At 36.0% G+C, this 23828-nt stretch overlaps 1 protein-coding gene across 4 annotated transcripts in view; it reads left to right on the forward strand.

Annotated features, from left to right (window-relative positions):
• Positions 1–264: 264 nt before the first annotated feature.
• The window catches only part of EBAG9 (estrogen receptor binding site associated antigen 9), a 32322-nt gene continuing 8758 nt past the window's right edge, over positions 265–23828 (forward strand). Inside the window, exons 1-6 of one of the 4 annotated variants that reach the window (XM_081258395.1) lie at positions 372–387; positions 1511–1591; positions 10522–10619; positions 13601–13679; positions 14653–14811; positions 16811–16918. In XM_081258395.1, the coding sequence (XP_081114521.1) occupies positions 10537–10619; positions 13601–13679; positions 14653–14811; positions 16811–16918 (429 nt within the window). In that variant the 5' untranslated portion in view covers positions 372–387; positions 1511–1591; positions 10522–10536. Of the gene's footprint in view, positions 388–621; positions 936–1510; positions 1592–10521; positions 10620–13600; positions 13680–14652; positions 14812–16810; positions 16919–23828 lie in introns of those variants that run through there. The other 3 variants (XM_081258394.1, XM_081258396.1, XM_081258393.1) reach the window with 3 other exon arrangements.

A 23828-nucleotide genomic window follows, 5' to 3' on the forward strand; every position in this document is an offset into this window, starting at 1 on the left:
CCACTCACCCCGCCCCCAACGCTCATTGGCTCTCAGCCCCGACGCCGGACCCGCAGCCTCTCGCCTATTGGGCCAGACAGGACCTGGGGCGGGGTGCGGAAACAAGAGTTTGGGACTACTGAGAGCCGCCTTCGAGGGCTAAGGAGAGGCAGGAGGTGGGGCTGGGGGAGGGTTTCCCGACGACGGGGCGACTATGGCAGCTGCGCGGCGGCAGCGGCGGCTGAGACGGAGCGCGCGCCCGGCTTTGAATGAGCGGGGCTGGGACTGAACCGGCGGAGCGCAAGCTCGAGGAAGCGACCGGCAGCGCGCGTGCGCGCGCCTTGTGTGCGCGCGCAGCCCGCGGCAGCTCGGAGCCTCCGCCGGGCGGGCGGGGAGGGGGAGGGGCAGGTGAGTGTGTGCGGCTCGCGCGCCGAGGGGCTTCCCTCCCCAACCCCCATCCCGATCCGGACCCGGGTCTTGGCGGGGGGGTGTCCTCTGCCCTTCCCCAGTTAGCCCTCGTCTCTGCCCCGCACTTCCCGCTCTCCCACCTTCCTTTTCACCCCTCCACCCGGTTTCCCCCCACCGAGGCCGACTGCCACTCTATGGTACTGTTTCCGGGTCAGGGTGACCTCTGGGGTGAGGGTACCGCGACCCGGAGCGGGCCCCGGGCGTGCAGCCCTGACCATGCGGGCTCACGCGTGGGAGACCGTGCTGCGGTGCTGCAAGCGGAATTCCCGAGCCCCCAGATTCGCCCCCCACAGGGAAATTTGCCCGTTCTTCCTGCCCTTCCTCTACAGGCCTTGCTCCTTCCCAAGCAGATTTTTCTAAAATCCAAATCCCAGTCCACTCGGCACCCACTTGGAGCAATTGAGAGCGTTTTCACCAAACGCCGTACATATGGCGTCGGATTGTGCAACCTGAAAACGCTCCTGTTGTTTTTCGCATCTGTACAGTGGGTATGATTTTTTTTTTTATCAGACAATTTCAAGTGGATAATCTGAAGTTAAAACATTTTAGTTATGAAACTCGTTCCTTTTGAGCCTTTCAGGAGACTTTACTTTGCCTTTGTAAGAGCCTCAGTGGTATTTGAGGGCCTGACTTTGAGTTGCCTTAGATGGTCCAGTGTTCGCTCGCTCTCACGTTCTACTTCTAGTTCCCCTTCTCTTGCCGCTACCGAACTTTGGTTTTTCAAATTTAAGTGAGGTCAGGTGGTTTTATTTTTGGAGCCTTGTGATATATCTTAACCTACTTCAGAGATTTACAAACTTAATTTGAGGATATTCTGTACTAGATTACATGGTGTTTCAAATTTTGGTATTAAAAACATTCAAAAATATAGTTTTAGAAATACAGCAATTAGTGACTTGTTTAGTGTGTACCAACATAGATTTTGGCTTGGCTTATTTAACAATTTGTGATATAGTGACTACTGAAAAGATCTCGCCAGCAGTTTACATGGATGGAATTACAGGGAGGAAGGATACATTTAATCTTTCAGTTTCTAATGCAGCATTCTTTTTTAAAGTTGTAGGTGAATCTTTTTCACTTGACACAGCCAAACTGTCATTCCTGTTGATTTCCTAGAGATGTCATTTGTCCAAAAGCGCTGAGGGTAGGTTGCTTTATGGTTCTGAACTTTATTTCGGCTATATCTCAAGTTTTTGTATTTTTGTAGTAATTTTTAAGGAAACTTTAATTTTAAAATTAGATTATATTAGCATTTCTCAGTTCTAGAAAGTATTTCGACGGAGTAAAAATGCAAGTAGCTTAAGATGTGTACTTCTCAGATTGGTGATCTAGAGAGCGTTTCAAAAATCAACTGAGGCGGGCTTCCCTGGTGGCGCAGTGGTTGAGAGTCCGCCTGCCGATGCAGGGGACACGGGTTCGTGCCCCGGTCTGGGAAGATCCCACATGCCGCAGAGCGGCTGGGCCCGTGAGCCATGGCTGCTGAGCCTGCGCGTCCGGAGCCTGTGCTCTGCAGGGGGAGAGGCCACAACAGTGAGAGGCCCGCCTACCGCAAAAAAAAAAAAAAAAAAAAAAAAAATCAACTGAGGCAATGAGTGTAAAATTTAAGAAGAGGTTTCTTAAGTGGGATGTATGGTGTGGGAAGAGCCTGGGCTTTGGAGTCAGTCTCTTTAACTTCTGGGTGAGTGAACGTGAACTTCACAAGCAGTTGAGCCTCATCTGTTAAATGGGAATAGTGAAACTCACCTCCTTTGTCTTTAGGATTCCAGTGAGGCCATAGAAGGTACATTGTCTAGAACTATATTGAGTGCTCAAGGAATGATAATTTCCCTTCGTTCAACAAATATTTCAGTACCTACAATGTGCTTAGCATTGGCTAAGATCTAGAAATACCAACTGAGCAAGACTGATGGGGCCCTGCCTCCCTAGTCCCTTGCATTGTCACTAGCTTGTGACAGTTGAGCAGCATACACAGGGTTTCTGTGTACTGGGTCAGTAGTGTTTCCCATCACCCGGGGTAGTATCTGTTACATAGTAGGTGCTAAATATACATGTGTGTGATACACACACACACACACACACACACACGCTGAAATGGATTGGAACATTAAGTATGGGTCCCAAAGAACTGATTCCTGCCTTCAAATCAGTGTAATTGATAAAATCAAAAGTGTTGCTTGATGGTTAACATGATTGCATTTTCCCCCATTTCAGCTGCAATTGGTTGGAAAATTTATCTTTGAACTTATAATACCATCACTGAATTACTAAGAATGTTTATTGTTAGTGAGGTATTCTTGGCTTTTGAATTAAATAGACCTAGATTTGAATCTAGATCATTGGGTGTGGGAACATGGAAACATGAGCTTACTCTCTGCTTCAATTCTATGAAAAGAGAACAATAATATCTATCTCATAAGATGGTTTTATGGTGAGATAATACTTAAGTAGTGCTTGGCACATAGTAGCTAGTCAGTGAATATTAGTTTTTCTCTTTTATTAATCACAAAAGCAACTTTTCCACAGAATGAGGATATTCTTAATTGCTAGGGAGAGAATTCTATTCTGGTGTCAATAATAGTCCCACTTTCTGATTTACTGTTGGAACAAAACTTTAAATTTTATTTTTAGTTACCATTAAAGTCATTCAAGTTGACAAATACTTATTGAACAATGACACATAGCAATATTTGTGGCAGGGTGATGACCGTTGTTACCAAGCCTTTATATGAAACTTATTCTCAACTCTTCATTGATGTAAATCCTGAGACCGACTCTTTTCCCCAGTCCTTAAATATTAAATGTCTTCTCCCTTCAAAACATCCTGATAGAGTATCTCCTCACCTCTTTCCCCTTTTCTCCCTAATGCCACATGCTCTACGGTCTCTTTTCTAACTCTCTTTTTTTGTTGATAATTTTTCTGAAAATTTAGGCTAAATCTTCATTTAGGGAAGTTTGCTTTCTTTTGGTTGAGAGTTTTATTCTTTACAAATTAGCTTTAAAATGAAGCTTTTGTTCATTATCTTAATTGTTCACATCATTCTGCTCATACTGAAGCAATCAAACCTTTCTTTCACGTCTTATTTTGCAAATAGTAACTGGAGGTAACAGATGAATAGGATCCTCACGGGAAGGATTGTACAGGATGAATACAGTATATAGAAATAACTATGGTACAAAATAGAAAATATAGGTGCAGTAAGAGAAAAATACTGCAATTAAAAAGACTTTGCAATAGTTCAGCAAGAAGTAATAAAGGCTTATGCTAGGGAGATTGCAGTGGAAATAGGGAAGAATGTGGATAGTATTGGGAAATGGAATTAGGTCTTTTTGGCAGTTTGCATGTAAGGGGATAAGAGAAAGGAGGAGTCAAAGACGTTGCATTTTTTGAATCCTGTTAAATTGCTGTTTGGGGATGTTTTTGACAGAAGTATTTTAGTTACTTGAACAGTGAAATTCTTAATATTTTCTTCGTTCAGTTTATTTTAGAGTCACGTTCTTTTCATCCTCTCAGTTAGTAGGCCAGCTCCAGGCATAGGCATTCAGAAAATCATTCAACGCATATGGCGATACAACCTGCACATGTACAAAATGCATGAACATTGCTAAGGGAGCCTTTTGGAACTCTTCTTACTGAAAAGAGTCTACTTGCCCTTTATACCCTTCTAACCCTAGAAGTAGAAAGTGTTTTGCCTTTCTTTAGAAGGGATTGGCAATAGTGGCTCTACAGAGCAGTTTAGGATCAGGTACTGCAAGAGTTAACTGCATTTTCCTTGCTTTCTGGTTTTGTTTCACTTTTATTATTTTTGTTTTGTTTTGAACTTTCATATTAAGGTATAGTACACAAGCAGTGTATACAGTAAAATAAACTGGTGTTGCCACCACTCAAATTGAGATACAGACCTTAGTTCCTTCATGCTTCTATACCATCCCCCCAATCAGAGGTGAACACCATCTTTTATTATGTAATTTTTAACCAGTCAGTGTAATATCTTACTAGTTGAGAACATTATTACATGCTCTTTTCAAGACTTTAGGAGGTTATTGCTCATATCTAGTAATTGAGAACAAAGCAGTGCTCTCTCCTTTAATCCACATGAAATACTTTTAAAAATAGCATATTAGTACAGTGATGGTATATTTATCCAGGGAGATTTAAATTTTTATGTTATATTTTAAATTTCATTGCTTATACCCATTTAAGATAATTTTAAAATAAAAGTCAGCATCTCAGTTTTGCGTAGGTGGAACATACAGCTATCCTTTTAATTTGGCTCCGTGATCATTATTACTGAAGTTACATTTTATTCCCTTTTAAGTAAATATGTATAGAACTGAAGTCCAAATACACTGTTTATGTTTTTTTATTTTGAAAAAAATATTAAATTATGTTTTCTTTTTTTGTTTTATGGAATCACTCTACTCCAAATATTGGTGTTAACCAACTATAATGATTGCTTGGAAACTTTTTACTGATGGACTAGGAGTAAGATAAGTTTTAGTTGTGACTTTGTTATTAGTTTTTGCCTCACCTTGAACAGAAAAGTTAACTTCAGTGTATCTTAAGTTTGCTGGTTGAGAAAGCTAAGAAGTTGGATGATACATTGATATATTCAAATTACCCCGACATAAGAATGATTCTAAATGTTTACTCAGTAATTTTCCTCCTTTGACAGATGAAAGGCAAGGAAAAGCTAAAACATAAAATTCCATCGTCAGAAACATCATTCCTCTGTGTGTATATGTGTTTGTGTGTGTGTGTGTGTGTATACATACCTGTAATTTCTTGTGACTTGATTTAACATGGGATCTACTCTACCTCTGTACTGGAAAAATAACCATCTCTCAAGAATTAACAAATTTTAGTTTCCTTTTACCTCTTGTGTATTTATTTTGAGTCTCTGAATGAGGAAACTTATGGTTACTTAATATATTTAACTCTAACTTATGCCAAAACTCATTTTAAGAAATATTTATATTAGTGATTGTTAGGATAATATATGTAGTACATATATGGTATAGGTGACTAAAATGTGTAAAGAAATATTTGGAAATAATGACTGTGTTTAAAAGGCTGCAAAATAATACCTGTTTTGCCATTTTTGAGAATTTTTTTTATCCTGTGGTTGCCACGGCTTTAACTAGTTCCCAGTTCCTTAGCATTTCTTTTATATAAATCATATCTTTTGATTTAATCATAGGGAGGCAGTATGAGTGTGATCTTTTAGGACTCAATCATTAGACTACCTGGGTTCAGATTCCACTTTTGTAACTTAACAGCTCTGTGTCTTCGGGCAGCTTACTTAACCACTCTGTGCCTTGGTTTCCCTATCTAAAATAGGAATAAAATAATACTTACCTCCAGTCCTTCATAGGGTTGTTCTGAGCATTAAACGAGTTATTACATGTAAAGCACTAAGAAAGCTTGTATTAGAGTAAGAGTTAGCTATTATGGTGTGTTGAAATGCTGCTGTGAAGTCAGTTCCATTCCTAGAGAAATTCTGTAATATGTTTCTTGTCAAACTAATTGACTTAGTTTCCTACTGAAAATTGGCTCTCCATAGTTACAAATAATCAATATAAAATAATGGTATTAATGAATTCTTTTAAGATTCTAATCAGAATCTGAAAACTCGTGACATAATACTGTTTTTTTAATGTCTTATTAGGTGGTTTTTACTAGATTTTTGAGCTACAGTTGACACAAAATGAACTGTACATTTTTTAAATGTAAAATTTTATCAGTTTTGATTAATATATACATTCCTGTGAAACCATCACCACAATCAAAATAGTAAGTATATCCAGTACCTCCAAAAGTGTTTACTCGTGCTCCTTTGTACTCCATCCTTCCCACCCCTTCCTGCCCCATCTCAAGGCACCACTGATCTATTTTCTGTCACTAGAGATTTGTTTGTATTTTCTAGAGTTTTTTTTTAATAAATGGTATCATATAGTATATATTCTTTTTTGGTCTGGCTTCTTTCATTCAGCTTAATTATTTTTAGATATATCCATGCTATTGCTTGTAGTAGTAGTTCATTCTTTTTTACTGTTGAGTAGTGTTCTATTATATGTATATACCACAATTTGTTTATCCATTCACCTGTGGATGTACATTTGGGTTGTTCCCATTTTGGAGCTATTAAAAATAAAGCTGCTATTCAAAAACAACACATTTTTGAATGGGTGTATGGTTTCACTTATCTTGGGTAAATTCCTAAGAGTAGAATGGTTGGGTCATATGCTACATGTTGGTTTAACTTTGTAAGAAACTGCCAGCTGTTTTCCAAAATGGCTGTATCATTTTACCTTCCCACTACCAGTGTATGAGAGTTATGGTTGCTTCACATCCTTGACAGTACTTGGTATTTTTAATTTGAGCCATTTTAACATGTGTGTAATGGTTTTTAAGTTTCTTTTTTTTAACATCTTTATTGGAGTATAATTGTTTTACAATGTTGTGTTAGTTTCTGCTGTATAACAAAGTGAAAAAAAAATGGAACGCTTCATGAATTTGTGTGTCACCCTTGCACAGGGACCATGCTAATCTTTGTATTGTTCCAATTTTACTATATGTGCTGCCAAAGCGAGCACTAAGTGTTGTTTTAATTTGCATTTCTCTGATGATTAATGATGTTGACCATTATTTCAATGTACTTATTTACCATTGTATATCTTCTTTGGTGAAGTGTCTATTCACACCTTTTGCCCATTTTTTAAAAATTAAGTTGTTTTCTTACCGAGTTTTGAGAGGTTCTTATGTATTCCAGATACAAGTTCTTTATCAGATACATGCTTTGCAAAGATTTTCTTGCAGTCTGTGGCTTGTCTTTTTATTGTTTTTTTTTTTTTTTTTTTTTTTTTTTTTTTTTTTTTTTTTTTTTTTTTTTGCGGTAGGCGGGCCTCTCACTGTTGTGGCCTCTCCCCTTGCAGAGCACAGGCTCCGGATGCGCAGGCTCAGCAGCCATGGCTCACGGGCCTAGCCGCTCTGCGGCATGTGGGATCTTCCCAGACCGGGGCACGAACCCGTGTCCCCTGCATCGGCAGGCGGACTCTCAACCACTGCACCACCAGGGAAGCCCTTTTTATTGTTTTTGAATTGTAGAAGTTTTAAATTTTGGTGAAGCCCTGTTTATACATTTTTTTTTTATGGATTGCGCTTTTGGTGTCATATCTAAAAAAATCTTTGCCTAACCCAGGTCACAAAGATTTTGTCCAGTTTTATTTTTCTAGATGTTTTGTAGTTTTAGTTTTAGTTTTAGTTTTGGGTTTTTTTGTCTGCGTTGGGTCTTCATTGCTGCTTGTGGCTTTCTCTAAGTGCAGCAAGCGAGGAATACTCTTCCTTGCGGTGCTCAAGCTTCTCATTGTGGTGTCTTCTCTTGTTGCAGAGCACAGGCTCTAGGTGCGTGGACTTCAGTAATTGTGGCATACAGGCTCTGTAGTTGTGGCTTGCGGGAATCTAGAGCAGTCTCAGTAGTTGTGGCACATGGGCTTAAGTTGCTCTGTGGCATGTGGGAGCTTCCCGGACCAGGGCTCGAACCCATGTCCCCTGCATTGGCAGGCAGATTCTTAACCACTGTGCCACCAGGGAAGTCCTAGTTTTAGGTTTTATATTTACGTCTGTGGTCCATTTTGAGTACTTTTTGTAAATGGTGTGAAATATGGATTGAAATTTTTTGGGTTTTGGTGGCTTTTTTTTGGCATATGGGTATCCAGTTTTTCCAGCACTATTAGTCAGAAAGACTGTCCCTTCTCCACTGAATGGCCTTCACATGTTCATAAATTTCAGTTGTTCATATTTTGTGGGTCTATTTCTATACCTTCCATTCTATTCCATTGATCTATTTATCAGTCTTGACTCCAGTACTACATCACTTTGATTACTGTAGCTTTATAATGAATCTTGAAATCAGGTAGTATTAGCCCTTCTGCTTTGATTTTTTTCAACCTTGTTTTGACCGTTATAGGTCCTTTACGTTTCTATATGAATTTTGGAATTAGCTTATCAAATTTTAGAGAAAAAAGCTTGCTGAGATTTTGATTGGGATTTCACTGAATCTGTAGTTCAGTTTAGGGAGATTTGATATCTTAACAGTATCAAGTCTTTGAGCCATGAAAGATCTTTAAGTGAATAAGGGTCTTTTAATTTCTCTCAGCAGTATTTTATAGTTTCCAATACATAAGTCTTTCATTAGATTTGTCCCTAAGTACTTTATATTTTCTGTACTCTTATAATTTTTAAAAATTTTAGTTTGTGATCATTTGTTGCTAACATAAAAATACAGTTGATTATAGAGTCCATTGAATTTTCAACATAGACTATAGATACAGTTTTACTTCTTCCTTTCCAATCTGAATGCCTTTTATTTCCTTTTCATGCTTGATTGCACTGGCCAGAACCTCTGCTACAGTGTTAAGCAGAAGTGACAAAAGCAGATGTGCTTATGTTGTTCATAATCTTAGGTGGGAAGTGTCCAGTTTTTCACCATTAAGTCTCATGTTACTATGGGTTTTTCATAGATGTCCTTGGTCAGGTTGAGAAAGTTCCCTTCTACTTCTAGTTGGTTGTTTTTAAGGAGTTTTGTGTCTGTTCATAAGATACTGGTCTCTAGTTTTCTCTTCTGATAATGTCTTTGGTTTAGATTAGTATCAGTGTAATGGTAGCCTCAAAGAGTGAGTTGATAAAAAATCCCTCTCCTTCAGTTTTCTGGCAGTGTGTGTAGAATTGGTATTACTTCTTAAGTATTTGATAGAATTCACTCATGAAGCCATCTGGGCTTGGGGGATTTTTAACTACAAATTCAATTTCTTTAATAAATACAGAGATTTTCAGGTTATCTGTTTTTTCTTGCTGTGCTTTCATAACTTGTTTCTTTCAAGGAATTTGTCCATTTCATCTTGTCAAATATAGGCATAAAGTTATAATACTTTCTCAATATACTCTTCATATTTGCAGACTCTCTAGTAATGTCACCTCTCTTTTATGATATTGGCATAATTTGTTATTAGGGACATGTGTTTCGGGTTCTTATGTACTTTTGATTAACTGACCCCTTTATCATTATGAAATGAACATTTTTGTGCCTGCTAATATTATTTTCCCTAAAAACTACTCTCTGACATTGAAATAGTCAATTTAACTTTCTTTTGATTAGTGTTAGCATGGTATATTTTTCCCTCATCCTTTTGCTTTTAACCTATTTGTGTTTTTATACTTAAAGTACATTTTTTGCAGGCAGCATGTAATGATATAATTCCTTTTTTTAATCCTATCTAACAATCTCTGGCTTTAAATTTGCATTTAATGAGATTATTGCTCCAGTTGGGTTTAATTCTATCCTCTTGCTATTCGTTGTCCCATCTAATATTTGTTCTCCTTTACCTTGTTTTCTGCTACCTTTTCTATTGAGTATTTTCTATCTTCTCTGTTGGCTTATTAGCTATAACTGGACTTTACCCCTCAGAGAATATGATTTAATTGATTTACTAGGGGTGGGCCCAGTTATCATTATTTCTTTAAATATGTGTGAACCACTGGACTAGATGATCTCTATAGTTCACTTCCAGTTTATTAGCTATTTGCCCATAAGTTATTTGACCTGTCTTAATTTCCTCATCTACAAAATGGGTGTGATAAAATGTATCTGTCTAGAAGTTAAAAGTTTTAAATATTTTGAATAGTATTAATATGTTCATATGATTCAAATTTCAAAAGGTACAGAAGACTCAGTATATACTGTTTTATACTTTTTTGATTTTTCATTTTTTAATAGAAAACAAATTATAAATAAATTGTAAATAGATAATTTAAGTACAATTTAAAAAACCATTCTGAGAATAGTTCAAAAAGGTTTTTTTCCTCCCAACTATTCAAAACTCTTCAAAACTTTCTTGTCAATATGATTTACATTTTAATTTTTTAATTTACTGTGTTATATTTGTACTTTCTAAAGGAAAGTAAAAAATATGTCTGATTTTTACAGTTCATAGTAGGACTTTTCAGGTTGACTTCAGAACACGAGTATAGCTTATGAAATCACCTTAATGCATTTATTTTTGTGCTTTTTTCCACAGGTTTTGATTCCCACCATGGCTATCACACAGTTTCGGTTATTTAAAGTTTGTACCTGCCTAGCAACAGTATTCTCATTCCTAAAGAGATTAATATGCAGGTAAAGAAATTTTATCTTCAAATTGACCTGGTTATCTTCTTGCTGATTTTAGATACCTTCATAACTACAAAAAGGCAGGACATACTACATTTAAGCTAAATATCTTGATTGCAATATTCATTTATTAATCTCTAGTATTTTTTATATTTTTTTCAGATTTTTATATATTTTTTCAGATCTAGAAAGTAGAGGTTCAGTTCTTTTCTTACAAATTCTTACATCTTCCATAACATTCTTAGTACTACAGAATTTCAGAGATAAACAAACTAACTTTCATTGTTCTAATAATCATCAGAAAGTTTTTATGTACGTAATTGTTTTATTATCAGGATGTTTTAAGATGGTTAGGTGGAATTAGGCATAGGTATTTCTTTTTATTTATTTATTTATTTATTTATTTTTGGCTGCACTGGGTCTTTGTTGCTGTGTGCGGGCTTTCTCCAGTTGTGGCGAGCGGGGACTACTCTTCTTTGTGGTGCACGGGCCGCTCATTGCAGTGGCCTCTCCCATTGCAGAGCACGGGCTCTAGGCACGCGAGCTTCAGTAGTTGTGACTTGCAGGGTCTAGAGCGCAGGCTCAGTAGTTGTGGCACACAGGCTTAGTTGCTCTGCAGCATGTGGGATCCTCTGGAACCAGGGCTCAAACCCCTGTCCCCTGCATTGGCAGGCAGATTCTTAACCACTGTGCCACCAGGGAAGCCCCCATAGGTATTTCTTTACATACTACATTATGAGTGTTATTTTTATGTTAAAAAAAAAAACAACTTTTAACAGAGAAACCCCAAACAGAATCGATATTTTTTTTGTCTCTTAAATAATATTCCAGAATGTACAAGTAGTCCAGGGTAGATAAGTCCTTCTGCTTCAGTAAGTCATTCAAAGACTCACATTCCTTCTATTTTGTCATTCTACTGGACCCTAGAGCTATAGTTCCTAAACCTTATGCCAAGGTACTTCAGGGCTTGCATTACACTCATGGGGTACTGTAGGATACTTTAAATTTTCCAACAAAACACAATGAATGTGATAGTGTCTATTAAGCACCAAACAATCTGTTGGCCCTAGGTAGTTCACATTTGCAACATTAGATCCTGCAGTATGTTTTGATGATGTTCTTGAATATTTGAGATAAGTTTTTGTTTACTTGTATTTTGGGTGACTTATCTTTGCAAAGCTAGGTTGTAATTAAAAGCAAGTACTAAACCAAAATTAATTTGGAACAGAAAATAAGGGTGAGTCCAAGGCTTGAGAAGCTGTGCAGTATCCAACAGGCACACACATTCCATTAATAAGTAATTGTGGTTATTAAAGAGTGAAATCAACATATTATTTTTTCTTTAAATTCATATGTATTTTTTTCTTATGGCTACTAAGCAGATAGGACATACATAAGTATTAAATTGTTTGGGCCTATTTAATCAGTGGAATTGTTAGGTATTTCTTTTGGCCTAGGAGTACTGTGAAAAAAGTACCACCACAGTAAGAGTAGGATAGAATAAAAGAGGAAATGGAGGGCAATCAGCTCTTTTTTTTAGTGGATATGATTTAGAAGTTACACACAATTCTGTTCACAGCCTATTATCCAGAGCTTAGCCACCTAGCTGCAAGGGAGGCCAGGAAATGTCATCTCAAGCTAAATGGCCATTTTATAACTACTAAAACTCTGAAGATTAAGTGGCATTGAATTTATTGTTAGAAGTAGCATAGCCAGAAAAAACTAGGTTAAAGCAGGATGAGTATGGGTATTAATACCAGGAGGCTGGAGGTTAAAAAGTAGTTGTGTTAACAGTGGTGATAAATTATAGGTGTTTTTCTCTTTGCATCTGTTATTTTCTAAAACTTTTGTTGAATATAGATTACTTTTAGTATAAGATACTGCATTTGATTTAAAACTATTAAGGACATTTTTGTTGTCACTATGAACTTCTCTTGTCAACGTAAATATGTTTAGGATTGATTGTATGTTCAGTTTAAAGAAAACTGACCCTTTGTTAGAATAAGCTTTTCTTTTCAGAAAGAACCTAGATCATGTGTTCTAAAATACCAGGTTTACATCATAAATTTAGTAGTAGACTGTATTACTTTTTTTATTCATCCTTTAAACAAAGTATGATTTCTAAACTTAGCTGACTTTACCAACTAGTTCTAAGCAGATGCTTCATAGATTATTTGAAATGAAGCAAGTGACTAATCATTTATAATAGCTACCATTTTTTAATGTCTTATTAAAAAGCAGGCACAGTCTAGTGTCTAGCTACTTTAAATGTCAGTTAAATCCTCACAACAACCTTGCAAAGGTAGGTTTGAATACCTGCCTTTTACAAATGAGGATACTCAGGCTGAGAGATAGGTAATTCTAACTAGATTCATAGTTAATAGAAGTAACATTGAAAACCATGGTTTACACACATTCCATAGCCCATGCTCTTAACTCTATGACAATACTTATCTTCTTTAATATAGTACTTTTCCCACTAATCCTTAAAACTTGTTGGGTACAGTTTATAGTTCAAGCCAGTGATTTTCAAACTTCTTAATAGTTTAATAGTAATCTTAATAAGAAACCAACTATGTAAGACAAAAGCCAGGCCACCTTGGTTAAAACAGCATAGGTATCCGAGAGCTTCACTTACAGAATTCACAGTACTCTTAGGAACATGGTTTGAAATCAGTTTGTGTTTTTGTTTTTGGCTTTATATTCCTCCTGAGTTTGACTATAATTCTGAATCCTAAGCCAAAAAGCCGTTGTGTTATCCTGTCCAGTATTTTTAAAATATTTAAAAGATATTTGATATATGCCTTTTCTTTTCATATCTTAACAAATTTTTCTTTTCATATCTTAACAATTGTTAATTATTAAAATAAATAATGCAAAAATTGAAAAAGACCTTCTCTTATAAGCCTTAAGTTACTGTCCGTAGTGCTTTTACCCATGCTTGCTTTGGTAGTTTCTTGAAATAAATTATTTCGTTTTTGTTTCAGATCTGGCAGAGGACGGAAATTAAGTGGAGACCAAATAACTTTGCCAACTACAGTTGATTATTCATCAGTTCCTAAGCAGGTAAATTTTTTTTTGAATGTTGAATAAGTGTTCCAGAACCATATTTTTCAAACTGGATTGCCGACCATTAGTATGTCATGAAATTAATTTAGTAGTCAGGGTCAGGATTTTTATTGTTGTTATTAAATTTTTTTATTCTAAAATTTTTATTTTGTTCTTTATTTTCTGTTTCTTTGCTGAGGTTTTCTTTTTTTTAATTGGTTTTAAGAGTGTTTGCTATTGCTTATTAGAGCATTTTTATAATAACTATTTTAAAGTCTTATCTTTTTTTTTTTTTTTCTTTTGCGGTATGCGGGCCTTTCACTGTTGTGGCCTCTCCCGCTGTGGAGCACCGGCTCCAGATGCGCAGGCTCAGTGGCCATGGCTCACGGGCCCAGCTGCTCCGCGGCATGTGGGATCTTCCCAGAACGGGGCACGAACCAGTGTCCCCTGCATCAGCAGGCAGACTCTCAATCACTGTGCCACCAGGGAAGCCCTAAAGTCTTAGATAATTCCAACATTTATATCATCTTGGGGTTTGTGTCTGTTGATTGACTTTTTCCATTCAAGTTGAGATTTCTTCATTGTTCATTTGCAGGTTACTTCATGGATATGTTGAATATTATGTTTGGGACTCTATCTTATTTAAATACTATCAAGAATGTTATTATTTATTATTTTATCAGGCAATAAACCTGGTTAAGGTTATATTGCAAGTTCCAAGTCTCCTTCTGTGGGTTGTAGTTTTAATGTCAGTTCAATTTTTAAAGCAAAAAAAATTTGTTTTGTTGTTTGTCTGTTTTTAATGGGTAGAACAGAATGTCCCAACTCATATGAATATTTCTTTTAAACTTTTCATCTAGTTTTGGTATGTGGTATAAAATTTGTATTTTTCCATTGGTCAAAAAAGTTTGAATAACCAATGTTTTAGAAAGCTCATTTTTCTAATAAATGATGAATTTTGTGGCTGACAATATTGATCATTTAAATTTAGACAGATGTTGAAGAGTGGACGTCCTGGGATGAAGATGCACCCACAAGTGTAAAGATTGAAGGAGGGAATGGGAATGTGGCAACACAGCAAAATGCTTTAGAACAACTGGAACCTGACTATTTTAAGGACATGACACCAACTATAAGGAAAACCCAGAAAGTATGTTAAAGATTTGTGCTTTTGGAGATTAAACTATTAAACCGCTCTTCAGATTCCTATAATTAAAATTGGTATAATTGGTATTTCTAATTAGCAATTAATTGCGTTTTCTGTCATGTTAAAGAAGCTTATATATTCAAGTGACCTGGACACAGATCTAGTAAATTGTACCCCCAAGTCTTTTAAAATTGTGTCTAAGCATTTATAGGAATCCAACTGTATGTCAGATTCTAGACTCCAGTCTCTGCTATGGAGACTAAGCTGAATAAGATACAGTTCTAACCTTAAAAGATTAGTTCACAGTTTAGTGATGTCTACAAACTGATAAGTAGTTTCCATTGTTTATAACCATTATCAAACTGATGCAAGGCTCTGAGAACTTAGTGTAATTGTTGTGGGTTTGTGTAGTCATCCACACTTTATTTTGTCCCCTTTGAGTTATATGTTATATATGGACAATCACTTAAAGAGGCAGGGAATTATTAGAAAAAGAGCAATGGCTGAGTATTTTCCTTTCTTTTTATCAAAATAGTATGTGTACATTTGAAAGTTGTTTTTAAATTTATTTATTTATTTATTTATTTATTTATTTTTGGCTGTGTTGGGTCTTCGTTGCTGCACACGGGCTTTCTTAGTTGCGGCGAGCCGGAACTACTCTTCATTGCGGTGCACGGGCTTCTCATTGTGGTGGCTTCTCTTGTTGCGTAGCACGGGCTCTAAGGCACGGGCTTCAGTAGTTGTGGCACACAGGCTCAGTAGTTGTGGCACACGGGCTTAGTTGCTCTGTGTCATGTGGGATCTTCCTGGACCAGGGCTCGAACCCATGTCCCCTGCATTGGCAGGCGGATTCCTAAGCACTGTGCCACCAGGGAAGTCCCTGAAAATTGTTTTTAAATCAAAGACTATAGAAGAGCTTATAATGAAAAGCAATAGACTTCTGCCCCATCATCCTTCATACCAGTTCTACTTTCTAAAAGCAGCCACCCATAACTTTTTCTGTTGGGCTTCTAGCATTTTTCATCATATCTGTATATAGTATTCTTATATTGCTATGTCTTGATTTACCAATCACAGATATTGTCCACTGACTGCATACTATGGTAAATGGGGGTTTATTTCATACCACCTTACCCCTCTTACCCCCTTTTCAAATACTGTAATGTTTTTATTCCAATCTACCTCATCAGTCATCCTGCTGTTTTCAAAAGAAAAAAATACTTAAAGTTCCATTGTTCAATCAAGCACAGAAAATATTTTTTATAAATATACTTATAAAATGAGGACATTGTTTATTCCACAATTCTCTAATAGGGTTTTTCACCCTCTTCTACCTTCCAGCCAGTTTCATCTGTATATTTATTTTTAGATTTTCAAGGCTGATAACATTTACATGCTGTAATCATAGTTGTTTTTGTTGAGTGGTCCAAATGCATTAAGTTGTATATTTTTCAAGGAGTTTTAAGTGAATTTCTTAGTAGATGAGTACCTTTTATTTTGAAAGTATATTTTGCTGCTCTTAATAGGAACTCAGTATATTATAATAGTACCTTAGTTAGAATGAAAATGCTTTTAAGCTACAAAACTAATACTACTGGCCTGAAAAAGTTAATGTATTCATAGATACCCACATGCTTAGAGAACTGGTTATACTTCTGGTAGGATATGATACACGTTCTTGTTTAATACAGTGACTAAAAATGCCTAAGTATATTTTGGGGGGTCCAGGGAAAGTAGGGAAAGAGGAAGAGGAAAATTTATTGTTTTAGAAAAAAGTGAAATGTAATTTTTCTTAGTATGCAACTGATTTGTGTGACAATTGCCTAAGAATTTTGGTGCTCTATATAGACTTAAAAAAATTTTTTTTACATTGTAAATTTTAAAAGAAGAAAGGTAGAACATATTTTAAATAATTATAAAATGCTTTGGTCAGTTAATTTGTCTGTGTTTATATAGTGATGTGTAAAATGTTCCTATAATTCTCTTTCGATTAATCTTTCAGATCATTATTAAGAAGAGAGAACCATTAAATTTTGGCATCCCAGATGGTAGCACAGGTTTCTCTAGTAGACTAGCAGCTACACAAGATATGCCTTTTATTCATCAATCTGTAAGTATGCTAATGGTATCTAGGCAAGAGCTTTGTTTTCATTTCTATTTTCTTAAAAGAAGAAAAAAGTTAAAATGAATTGAACATAGTATTTGTATTTGTATGACTTTGAAACAGGTGTAGCAGATCAAGAGAGGTTACCAATCCTGTCCTTTTAGGAGATTATAAATTACATCAGATATTAAGATCAGGGTCCATTGTACACATAAAAGATAGAGACAAAAATGTTATTGAAAAAAAATATGACCTTTACATTTTTAAGTCTTTTGTCATTTATAGACAGTTCTGGGTGTACTCTGATGCTTTTGCAAAAATGTTTCTGTAAAAGGGTTTCATCTTCAAGGAATTCATGGAAAAGACTCTGACAAGTACAGGTGTCTGGTAACTGACTATACTGCTGAACTGAATGAATAAGCATTTTCAGAACTCTAATGGAAAACTGATGAATTCATAAAAGTGCTAACAAAAGATCAAGATGAAAAAAATTAACTACATGGGACTGAGTGAACTGATGAGGATGATTATAATTTTTGTGACTTTCTGTTTGAATAAAAAAAAAAATCCCACAAGGACTCAGAGGCAAAAAATATACAAATCAGTTTTCACTGCAAAAATATACAAATCAATTTTCACTGCAAAGTAAAGGACCTGTTAGGACCTATATTCATACTACTCATATATTCATACTATGTCAATATTATGACATAGTATGAGTGTGTTTCGTGTTTGGTAATTGCAGTCGTTGCTTTTGTTGTGGTCATCCATTTACAATGCTTGGTGTCAGTTTATTTATCTCTTGTAAAAATAAAATACAGTGTGTGTGTGTGAAAAAAAATATGACCTTTAAAGAGATTACCACTAAAATTTAACCTTAATAGCAGGTTATTTTTAAGTAAGTTATGAATTGTTTCCCTAGTAGAGTATATTTACATTTAAAATGTGGTTTATCTTAAAATAGATTTGACTTAAATACAACACTTCTGTGGACAAAAGTAGTGAGGAAAGTATATAACTGTGATTTTCAACCTTGGAGGCTATCAGAATCAGCTTTGAACTTTTTTATTCTTTTTTGTTGATATAGAGGTGTCACATTTAATTTATTTGAAACAAATTTAAGGGAAAAATCATTGTGGAAACTCTCCTGTAAATGACTGTAATTCTTATATCAAACTAAGTCATTTTTTTATCTAGTGTTGATATGAGAAAACTTTTCTCAGTAGAAGTGCTCTATTTCTTAAATTAGTTCCATAAATCTCTACATTCTTTCCAACTGATTAAGACAAGTTCACATTTGAAATACGAGGAGTCTGAAATTGAAGTTGAAGGTACTCAAAAGTATATAAAGTACTTTCTAGACTAAAAGCTTTCCTTAGAGCAGTGACTAAATATATAAAATGATAGCCAGATTACCAATAAGTGTACATCTCAAACACAAACCATTACTTTGCATTTAGGGAAGAAAAATATTAAATATTTGCATCTTGCTTAATGTTCAACCTGCTTATCTAAGTAGATTTTTTTTATTCAAACAAAGTCACAAAACTTAAAATCATCCTCATCAGTTCACTCAGTCCCATGTAATTAATTTTTTTCATCTTGATCTTTTGTTAGCACTTCTATGAATTCATCAGTTTTCCATTAGAGTTCTGAAAATGCTTATTCATTCAGTTCAGCAGTATAGTCAGCTACCAGAAACCTGTGCTTGTCAGTCTCTTCCATGAATTCCTTGCAGATGAAACCCTTTTATAGGAACATCTTTGCAAAAGCATCAGAGTACACCCAGAACTGTCTGTAAATGACAAAGACTTAAAAATGACCACGGTTAAAGATTTGATGGAAGTTCATGATAATTCAGTTGACAAGGAAATTTAGTTATTTAGTTATTTCTGAGATACACATTTTAAAGTAATAACTAGAATTATGACATAACATTCTACCAGTACCTATAGGATTTTTAGGAATTTCATGTAATGTCTGAAACATTTATATTAATATATTTCATACAAGTAATCCAAAGAAAGTTTAGTATTAGTTTTTGTTTTTTTGTTTTTATAAATTTATTATTTATTTGTTTGTTTGTTTGTTTGTTTATTTTTGGCTGTGTTGGGTCTTCGTTGCTGTGTGCAGGCTCTCTGGTTGTGGCGAGCAGGGGCTACTCTTCGTTGCGGTGCGCGGGCTTCTCTTGTTAACGGAGCACAGGCTCTAGGTGCGCACGCTTCAGTAGTTGTGACATGTGGGCTCAGTAGTTGTGGCTTGTGGACTCTAGAGCGCAGGCTCAGTAGTTGTGGCGCACGGGCTTAGTTGCTCGGCGGCATGTGGGATCTTCCCGGACCAGGGCACGAACCCCTGTCCCCTGCATTGGCAGGCAGATTCCTAACCACTGTACCACCAGGGAAGCCCTTTTTTTTTTTAATTTTTTAATTTAATTTAATTTATTTTTTTATACAGCAGGTTCTTATTAGTCATCAATTTTATACACATCAGTGTGTACATGTTAATCACAATCACCCAATTCAGCACACCACCATCCCCACCCCCCCATGGCTTTCCCACCTTGGTGTCCATACGTTTGTTCTCTACATCTGTGTCTCAACTTCTGCCCTGCAAACTGGTTCATCTGTACCATTTGTCTAGGTTCCACATGTATGCATTAATATATGATATTTGTTTTTCTCGTTCTGACATACTTCACTCTGTGTGACAGTCTCTGGTTCCATCCACGTCTCAACAAATGACTCAATTTTGTTCCTTTTTATGGCTCAGTAATATTCCATTGTATATATGTACCACTACTTCTTTATCCATTCGTCTGTCGATGGGCATTTAGGTTGCTTCCATGACCTGGCTACTGTAAATAGTACTGCAGTGAACACTGGGGTGCATGTGTCCTTTTGAATTATGGTTTTCTCTGGGTATGTGCCCAGTAGTAGGATTGCTGGATCATATGGTAATTCTATTTTTAGTTTTTTAAGGAACCTCCATACTGTTCTCCATAGTGGCTGTATCAATTTACATTCTCACCAACAGTGCAAGAGGGTTCCCTTTTCTCCACATCCTCTCCAGCATTTCAGCATTTGTTGTTTGTAGATTTTCTGATGATGCCCATTCTAACTGGTATGAGGTGATACCTCATTGTAGCTTTGATTTGCATTTCTCCAATAATTAGTGATGTTGAGCAGCTTTTCATGTGTTTCTTGGCCATCTGTATGTCTTCTTTGGAGAAATGTCTATTTAGGTCTTCTGCCCATTTTTGGATTGGGTTGTTTGTTTCTTTAATATTGAGCTGCATGAGCTGTTTATATATTTTGGAGATTAATCCTTTGTCCATTGATTCATTTGCAAATATTTTCTCCCATTCTGAGGGTTGTCTTTTCATGTTGTTTATGGTTTCCTTTGCTGTGCAAAAGCTTTGAAGTTTCATTAGGTCCCATTTGTTTATTTTTGTTTCTATTTCCATTATTCTAGGAGCTGTATCAAAAAAGATCTTGCTGTGATTTATGTCAAAGAGTGTTCTTCCTGTGTTTTCCTCTAAGAGTTTTATAGTGTCTGGTCTTACATTTAGGTCTCAAATCCATTTTCAGTTTATTTTTGTGTATGGTGTTAGGGAGTGTTCTAATTTCATTCTTTTACATGTAGTTGTCCAGTTTTCCCAGCACCACTTATTGAAGAGACTGTCTTTTCTGCACTGTATATCCTTGCCTCCTTTGTCATAGATTAGTTGACCATAGGTGCATGGGTTTATCTCTGAGCTTTCTATCTTGTTCCATTGATCTATGTTTCTGTTTTTGTGCCAGTACCATATTGTCTTGATTACTGTAGCTTTGTAGTATTACAAGTCGGGGAGTCTGACTCCTCCAGGGAGTCAGGGAGTCTGATTCCTCCAGCTCCGTTTTTTTCCCTCAAGACTGCTTTGGCTATTCGGGGTCTTTCGTGTCTCCATACAAATTTTAAGATGTTTTGTTCTAGTTCTGTAAAAAATGCCATTGGTAATTTGACAGAGTTTGCATTGAATCTGTAGATTGCTTTGGGTAGTATAGTCATTTTCACAATATTGATTCTTCCAATCCAAGAACATGGTATATCTCTCCATCTGTTTTTGTCATCTTTGATTTCTTTCATCAGTGTCTTATAGTTTTCTGCATACAGGTCTTTTGTCTCCCTAGGTAAGTTTATTCCTAGATATTTTATTCTTTTTGTTGCAATGGTAAATAGGAGTGTTTCCTTAATTTCTCTTTCAGATTTTTCATCATTAGTGTATAGGAATGCCAGAGATTTCTGTGCATTAATTTTGTATCCTGCAACTTTACCAAATGCATTGATCAGCTCTAGTAGTTTTCTGGTTGCATTTTTAGGATTCTCTATGTATAGTATCATGTCATCTGCAGACAGTGACAGTTTTACTTCTTTTCCAATTTGTATTCCTTTTATTTCTTTTTCTTCTCTGATTGCCACGGTAGGACTTCCATAACTATGTTGAATAATAGTAGTGAGAGTGGACATCCTTGTGTTGTTCCTGATCTTAAAGGAAATGCTTTCAGTTTTTCACCATTGAGAATGATGTTTGCTGTGGGTTTGTTATATGTGGCCTTTATTATGTTGAGGTAGGTTCCCTCTATGCCCACTTTCTGGAGAGTTTTAATCATAAATGGGTGTTGCATTTTGTCAAAAGCTTTTTCTGCCTCTATTGAGAGGATCATATGGTTTTTATTCTTCAGTTTGTTAGTATGGTGTATCACATTGATTGATTTGCATATATTGAAGAATCCTTGCATCCCTGGGATAAATCACACTTGTTCATGGTGTATGATCCTTTTAATGTGTTGTTGGATTCTGTTTGCTAGTATTTTGTTTAGGATTTTTGCATCTATATTCATCAGTGATACTGGTCTGTAATTTTCTTTTTTTGTAGTATCTTTGTCTGGTTTTGGTATCAGGGTGATGGTGGCCTCATAGAATGAGTTTGGAAGTGTCCTTCCTCTGCAATTTTTTGGAAGAGTTTGAGAAAGATGGGTATTAGCTCTTCTCTAAATGTTTGATAGAATTCACCTGTGAAGCCATTTGGTCCTGGACTTTTGTTTGTTGGAAGATTTTTAATCACAGTTTCCATTTCATTACTTGTAACTGGTCTGTTCATATTTTCTATTTCTTCCTGGTTCAGTCTTGGAAGGTTATACCTTTCTAAGAATTTGTCCATTTCTTCCAGGTTGTCCATTTTATTGGCATAGAATTGCTTGTAGTAGTCTTTTAGGATGCTTTGTATTTCTGCGGGGTCTGTTGTACCTTCTCCTTTTTCATTTCTAATTTTATTGATTTGAGTCCTCTCCCTCTTTTTCTTGATGAGTCTGGCTAATGGTTTATCAATTTTGTTTATCTTCTCAAAGAACCAGCTTTTAGTTTTATTGATCTTTGCTATTGCTTTCTTTGTTTCTATTTCATTTATTTCTGCTCTGATCTTGATGATTTCTTTCCTTCTGCTAACTTTGGGTTTTGTTTGTTCTTCTTTCTCTAGTTCCTTTAGATGTAAGGTTAGATTGTTTATTTGAGATTTTTCTTGTTCTTTGAGGTAGGCTTGTATAGGTATAAACTTCCCTCTTAGAACTACTTTTGCTGCATCCCATAGGTTTGGGATTGTCGTGTTTTCATTGTCATTTGTCTCTAGGAGTTTTTTGATTTTCTCTTTGATTTCTTCAGTGATCTCTTGGTTATTTAGTAACGTATTTTTATAGCCTCCATGTGTTTGTGTTTTTTTACGTTTTTTTCCCTGTAATTAATTTCTAATCTCATAGTGTTGTGGTCAGAAATGATGCTTGATATGATTTCAATTTTCTTAAATTTACTGAGACTTGATTTGTGACCCAAGACGTGATCTATCCTGGAGAATGTTCCATGCACACTTGAGAAGAAAGTGTAATCTGCTATTTGTGGGTGGAGTGTCCTATAAATATCAATTAATTCTATGTGGTCTATTGTGTCATTTAAAGGTTCTGTTTCCTTATTTATTTTCATTTTGGATGATCTGTCCATTGGTGTAAGTGAGGTTTAAAGTCCCCCACTATTACTGTGTTACTGTCGATTTCCTCTTTTATAGCTGTTAGCGGTTGCCTTATGTATCGAGGTGCTCCTATGTTGGGTGCATATATATTTATAATTGTTATATCTTCTTCTTGGATTGATCCCTCGATCATTATGTAGTGTCCTTCCTTGTTTCTTGTAACATTCTTTATTTTAAAGTCTATTTTGTCTGATATGAGAATTGCTACTCCAGCTTTCTTTTGATTTCCATTTGCATGGAATATCTTTTTGCATCCCCTCACTTTCAGTCTGTATGTGTCCCTAGGTCTGAAGTGGGTCTCTTGTAGACAGCATATATATGGGTCTTGTTTTTGTATCCATTCAGCAAGCCTGTGTCTTGATGAAGCCTGTGTCTTGGTTGGAGCATTTAATCCATTCACATTTAAGGTAATTATCAATATGTATGTTCCTATGACCATTTTCTTAATTGTTTTGGGTTTGTTTTTGTAGGTCCTTTTCTTCTCTTGTGTTTCCCACTTAGAGAAGTTCCTTTATCATTTGTTGTAGAGCTGGTTTGGTGGTGCTGAATTCTCTTTGCTTTTGCTTGTCTGTAAAGCTTTTGATTTTTCCATCGAATCTGAATGAGATCCTTGCCAGGTAGACTAATCTTGGATGTAGGTTCTTCCCTTTCATCACTTTAAGTATATCATGCCACTCCCTTCTGGCTTGTAGAGTTTCTGCTGAGAAATCAGCTGTTAACCTTATGGGAGTTCCCTTGTACGTTGTCATTATTCCCTTGCTGCTTGCAATAATTTTTGTCTTTAATTTTTGCCAATTTGATTACTATGTGTCTCGGTGTGTTTTTCCTTGGGTTTATCCTGTATGGGACTCTCTGCGC

This window comes from Mesoplodon bidens (assembly GCF_964165515.1).
Source record: "Mesoplodon bidens genome assembly, chromosome: 16".
In the NCBI taxonomy this organism is placed as follows: domain Eukaryota; kingdom Metazoa; phylum Chordata; class Mammalia; order Artiodactyla; family Ziphiidae; genus Mesoplodon; species Mesoplodon bidens.